This window comes from Notothenia rossii (assembly GCF_949606895.1).
Source record: "Notothenia rossii genome assembly, chromosome: 3".
Lineage (NCBI taxonomy): Eukaryota > Metazoa > Chordata > Actinopteri > Perciformes > Nototheniidae > Notothenia > Notothenia rossii.
Window position 1 is genome coordinate 31,896,360 of NC_136901.1, and position 6,945 is coordinate 31,903,304.

General features: G+C 40.3%; 1 protein-coding gene across 1 annotated transcript; it reads left to right on the forward strand.

Annotated features, from left to right (window-relative positions):
- The first annotated feature begins 1,100 nt into the window (after positions 1-1,100).
- Positions 1,101-5,385, forward strand: LOC307034194 (uncharacterized protein). The gene is made up of 7 exons (XM_079672962.1): positions 1,101-2,827; positions 2,937-3,001; positions 3,149-3,327; positions 3,703-3,947; positions 4,143-4,207; positions 4,298-4,446; positions 4,540-5,385. Exons 1-7 carry the CDS (start codon positions 2,744-2,746, stop codon positions 4,623-4,625), a joined length of 873 nt encoding a protein of 290 aa, XP_079529088.1. The 5' UTR covers positions 1,101-2,743; the 3' UTR covers positions 4,626-5,385.
- Positions 5,386-6,945: the final 1,560 nt, after the last annotated feature.

The window sequence follows — 6,945 nt, forward strand, 5'->3', positions numbered from 1 at the left end:
AACAGCACCTACTACTGTTGCAACAACAACAGCAGCACCTACAACTACTGCTGCACCTACGACATCCGCACCTACTACTGTTGCAACAACAACAGCAACACCTACAACTACTGATGCTCCGACAACAGTGCAAACTACAACTACTGCTGCACCTACAACAGCAGCACCTACTACTGTTGCAACAACAACAGCAGCACCTACAACTACTGCTGCACCTACGACATTAGCACCTACTACTGTTGCAACAACAACAGCAACACCTACAACTACTGATGCTCCGACAACGGTGCAAACTACAACTACTGCTGCACCTACGACAACAGCAGCTACAACTACTGCTGCTCCGACAACGGTGCCACCTACAACTACTGCTGCACCTACGACATCAGCACCTACTACTGTTGCAACAACAATAGCAACACCTACAACTACTGCTGCACCTACGACATCAGCCCCTACTACTGTTGCAACAACAACAGCAACACCTACAACTACTGATGCTCCGACAACGGTGCAAACTACAACTACTGCTGCACCTACGACAACAGCACCTACAACTACTGCTGCTCCGACAACGGTGCCACCTACAACTACTGCTGCACCTACGACAGCAGCACTTACTACTGTTGCAACAACAACAGCAACACCTACAACTACTGTTGCACCGTCAACGGTGCAACCGACAACTACTGCTGCACCTACGACATCAGCACCTACTACTGTTGCAACAACAACAGCAACTCCTACAACTACTGCTGCACCTACGACATCAGCCCCTACTACTGTTGCAACAACAACAGCAGCACCTACAACTACTGCTGCTCCGACAACAGTGCCACCTACAACTACTGCTGCACCTACGACAACAGCACCTACTACTGTTGCAACAACAACAACAACAGCACCTACAACTACTGCTGCACCTACGACATCAGCACCTACTACTGTTGCAACAACAACAGCAGCACCTATAACTACTGCTGCACCTACGACATCAGCACCTACTACTGTTGCAACAACAGCAGCAGCACCTACAACTACTGATGCTCCGACAACAGTGCAAACTACAACTACTGCTGCACCTACGACAGCAGCACATACTACTGTTGCAACAACAACAGCAGCACCTACAACTACTGCTGCACCTACGACATTAGCACCTACTACTGTTGCAACAACAACAGCAACACCTACAACTACTGATGCTCAGACAACGGTGCAAACTACAACTACTGCTGCACCCACGACAAAAGCACCTACAACTACTGCTGCTCCGACAACGGTGCCACCTACAACTACTGCTTCACCTACAACTGCAGCCCCTACTACCGTTGCAAAAACAACAGCAGCACCTACAACTACTGCTGCACCTACGACATCAGAACCTACTACTATTGCAACAACAACAGCAGCACCTACAACTACTGCTGCACCGACGACATCAGCACCTACTACTGTTGCAACAACAACAGCAGCACCTACAACTACTGCTGCACCTACGACATCAGCACCTACTACTGTTGCAACAACAACAGCAGCACCTACAACTACTGATGCTACGACAACAGTGCAAACTACAACTACTGCTGCACCTACGACAGCAGCACCTACTACTGTTGCAACAACAACAGCAGCACCTACAACTACTGCTGCACCTACGACATTAGCACCTACTACTGTTGCAACAACAACAGCAACACCTACAACTACTGATGCTCAGACAACGGTGCAAACTACAACTACTGCTGCACCCACGACAAAAGCACCTACAACTACTGCTGCTCCGACAACGGTGCCACCTACAACTACTGCTTCACCTACAACTGCACCCCCTACTACTGTTGCAAAAACAACAGCAGCACCTACAACTACTGCTGCACCTACGACATCAGTACCTACTACTGTTGCAACAACAACAGCAACACCTACAACTACTGATGCTCCGACAACGGTGCAAACTACAACTACTGCTGCACCTACGACATCAACACCTACTACTACTGCTGCTCTGACGACAGTGCAAACTACAACTACTGCTGCACCTACGACAACAGCACCTACTACTGTTGCAACAACAACAGCAGCACCTACAACTACAGCAACACCTACAACTGCAGCCCCTACTACTGTTGCAACAACAACAGCACCACCTACTACTACTGCTGCTCCGACAACGGTGCAACTAACAACTACTGCTACACCTACGACAACAGCAGCACCTACAACTTCTGCTTCACCTACGACAGCAGCACCTACTACTGTTGCAACAACGACAGCAGCACCAACTACTGCTGAACCTACAACTGCAGCACCTACGACTGCTGCACCCACAACTGCTTCAACTACAACTAGTGCACCCACAACTGCAGCACATACAACTGCTGCAACCACAACTGCAACACCTACGACTGCTGCAGCCACAACTGCTTCACCTACAACTGCTACACCTACAACTGCTTCACCATCAACTGCAGCCCCCAAAACTGCTTCACCTACAACTGCAGCACTTACAACTGCTGTACCTACAACTGCTGCACCCACAAATGTTGCACCGTCAACTGCTTCATCCGCAACTGCAGCAACTACAACTGCTACACCCACAACTGCTTCACCCACAACTGCTGCACCTACAACTGCTGCACTCACAACTGCAACACCTACGACTGCTGCACCCACAACTGCTTCATCTACAACTGCAGCACCTACGAATGCTGCTGCTCCAACATACGTCATCACAGCAGCCATGGAGGGCGAACCATTTATTGATGCTTATAATGACAACACAAGCCAGGAATACATAGAGTTAGAAAAACGACTTCTATCAACGGTGAATGTTGTTTTGTTATATCACCTCGATTTGAGTAGCTCTGAATTTGTATTTTAAGTATATTGTGACAAAAGTGACTAAAAGTCTTTCAATGTTGCTTTTTTTGCAGTGTTCTAAGATATACAAACCCGAATTTGGAAACAGATTTTCCCACTGCAAGCTGAAAAAGCTCAGGTAAAAAAGGTTTCACTTCAATTGGGTCTCAAAAAGACAAATGCTTTAGTGTTGATAGTGACACATGTAAATCAGACGACACAAGGCAACAGACAGAGTCTTTCATATCATAATTGTTCTTTTTTTTCATTTGATGTTATAAAACAGCGCTTTAGCAGCAAGGGCGACCGGAACTGAAGCAGAAATTGGAGTTGTGTTCAACAGCACTACTCCTCTTGCAGATCTCCCACAGAATAGTGAAGTGGTTCAAACCTTAGTAGAAGCTGTGAATAATACCAACAGTACCTTCGACGTGAGCATAAGTCCTGATTCAGTCAAAGTTGAATGTAAGTAAACACAACACAATGTTTCTCTCCAATACGTTTCCAAACCATTTTGAATAACATTTACTGTGCATGCTTGGTTTATAAATAATTTACTAACAAAAGTATGTAGGTAAAGACAAAATTAATGAACACTACTTTAATGATTTTCAGTTTGGAGTTGTGTATTGTTTAATGTCCCAACTTTTAAATAAATTGTTATTTGTTGCAAGAATACTTTTTCCTAAGAAACTTCAGAACAAATATAATTTTGTCAGCCCTTCATCATTGATCTTATTTCTGTAAAAATGGCACCAGGGTTTTACCTAAAATACATAAATCCTCTTCGTTTGGGCATTGATAAATATTAACATAATGTTTATATGTATGTTTTTACAGCAGGTCCAGTCCCAGTTACAACTACAGCACCTACAACTGCTAAACCTAAAACTGCAGCACCTACAACTGCTAAACCTAAAACTGCTGCACCTACAACGGCTAGACCTGCGACTGCAGCACCTACTACTATAGCCCTTATAACAAAAAGGGTGACTTTCAGATCTGTTCAAGACACATTTACGAGTGACTTGCTGAATCCATCTTCTGCTGCTTATAAAGCTCGGGCTACAATGATAAAGAATCAGGTAAGTTTACCCCTATAAATAAAATCTGCTGGTATATCTACAGCAATATTTTAGCGCCCATTCAAAATATGAGAAGCCTACTCCACAGTTACCACAATATAATTATGAATTCTTAATTGATGAAAGACCGATAAAGATCAAGTCAAATAAATTCCAAGGTTTATGTGAAAAATATATGTTTTTGTGTTTCTACAGCTTACACCTGTTTTCCAAAAGGCATTCCCTTCATCCTTCAAATCACTAGGTGTTGTTGCATTCAGGTAATTTTTTTAAATCATTAAGGTGTTATAATAAAAAGTAGGATTCTATATCTGATGTTTTAAACAATATCTTGTTTTCTCTTTCTGCAGTAACGGATCAATCATCAACTTCATTGATGTCTCGTTTGGAAGCACATCTGCTCCTAATAGCACTCAGATTGCGAACACTTTGATCAACGCAGCTTCAACAATCGATGGATTCGACATTGAAGGCAGCTCCATTGGCGTAAATGGCATATGTAAGTAAATACTGATTGCTACTTAATACAACAAAAAGAAAATTCTACTTTTTGTTGATTTAATGTTTTGTTTCTTTTTGTTCTCATTTAAAGCTTCCGGTGGAGTAATACACAAGATCAGTCTTGTCACCGCATCCTGCCTCTGTCTGTTGTCATGGATACTATCAAACCAGCAATAGCATTAGGGCTGTTCTTAAAATTTGAATTGTAATCACAACATGACTTCCATCACTGGAATGAAAAATGATTTATTCATGGTGAAATACTCTGTTGGTGAAAAAGGATTCATGATGTCTTCAGTCTTGTTCAGCTTCAGATGAACTTGATATAAAATGTAACTTTGAGTAACGCGTCCATTCAATCATCATTAGACCAATAGGCCAGACATGTAACATTACCGCAGGAATGTAAAAATAATTGCACTAATAATGTACAAATTAATCTTCACTGATCAATTTGCTATAAGAATATTTAATTTTGTGACAGTAACTAATGCTATCTTGTTTAAGTTTAGAAAAAATGTCATAGATTAAAATGAAGAAACACATCATCCCAATCGTCTTATCCATTTAAATGTATAAATGATGTATAATAATGTACAAATACAGCCTAATATCACAAATCAGCTTCAGGGGGCTTTACAATCTGTGCAGCCTATATGAAACCCTCTGTTCGTATTACCCTAAAAAAAACTGACCCAAACTCAACAAACAAAGGACAAGTAGAAGAAACCTCAGGAAAAGGCTATGGAGGGATCCCTCTCCAAGAACAGAAAAAAACAACCCTGAAACCAATGAAGAGCTTTATAATAATTGTACACAAATACATGTCTAAACAATTCAATGTCAATCTTTTTATTTATGAAATGTATTTTTGTAAAATGTCTTGTTTGTATATATTCTGTCCGAAGATTTACAGAATACAAAATCTCTAAAAGAAGTGTATTTGTCTTTTGTGTGTTATGTATCAATTATCATAGGTTTTGTATCAGTGTATGATATCAGGTTTAATCAACCCTAAATAAAGCACCAGTGATGTTTAGGAACAATCAATGTGATTTTCTATAATTACATTTCACCAAAGCACCTTACAATATGCCTTCTCAGCCTTTGTAGTGCCAGTGAATCAGAACCTGTTAAGCCCGGTGCCCCCGCGGGCCGGCAACACCTTGCAAGAAACAGCGTCTGAGGGCTTCTTAACATTTAACAAACTATGAATGTGTCATACCCACTTAACGGGAAGAGACTCAAGAGAGTACTAGTAGTGCATAGTTCATTTTGAATATTTAATTAGTATTTATTAAAACATTTTCCAGACAGACATTTTTATAAATACATCATTCCTTGAGCAACCTATTATAGCCCATAGTCAGAGTAACCACCAGCATCAACCATTGTCAGAGTACATTTTCGGTATTGCCTTTTTTTTTTTTAAATATCATTTTATAGGCAGTTATCTTGCCAAAGATTTAAAGCATTTACCCAATTTTTGCAAAGCTCTCCACCTAAAATCATCTCAGAAGCTTGAACTGACTTTAAGGGAGCAAAGAAAAACTAATAAAACCACAACTTCCGACTGACTAGCACATGAAGCTAAATCCAGGCCAGCAGCACACAGTAAGCAACAGCACCACATCATAAACTACAAAGATGGCTAACAGGCAGTACAGTAAACAGTAGCATCACACAGAGAGAAGGGGGTGTGCATTTCATACTCACCCTGTCTGTAGAGCAAGGCCATTCTCCTGTCTTGCATAGTGGCGAAGTGGTCAATTACCATCTCGTAGGACTTGCCACCAGCTTCAGGTCGTCCACAACATCAGTCAATGGATATGTTGGCTAACAAACTAGCTCCCGAAGCATTGTAAGTCATTATAATGACTTTCTATCTCATTATAATGACTTAGTTATCTCATTATATTGACTTAGTTATCTCATTGTATTGACTTAGTTATCTCATTATATTGACTTAATATCTCATTATATTGACTTAGCTATCTCATTATATTGACTTAGCTATCTCATTATATTGACTTAATATCTCATTATATTGACTTAGTTATCTCATTAACATTAACATAACAACTAGCTAAATTTAAAAAGATAGTTTTTTGTTGCTAAAGGTACAATTCAAGCCATTTAAGAATGTGTCCTTTATTACATTTAACCTGTTTTGAAAAAAAACATGAAACAGGATAAATATCGCTGTGACATTGTCACACCGGGACATTAACCTTAACATTTCTCTGAAAATCTGGAGTGACATATATGCACAATTAGAAATATTATGTGCTCAGTTCATTTAGCTGATTCAATTATATTTAGTTAATATATTCTTTATTCTTCAATTCAAAGAATGTTAAAACTAAAATAATCCTCATTAATTAAGTTATAAATAAGAATTACTTTACCATTAACGCCCAATGGGACATATTTGTCACATTTCAGATCTTTGACACTCGGGGGGTTACTTGTCGGAAATTTTTGTTAAATATACCAT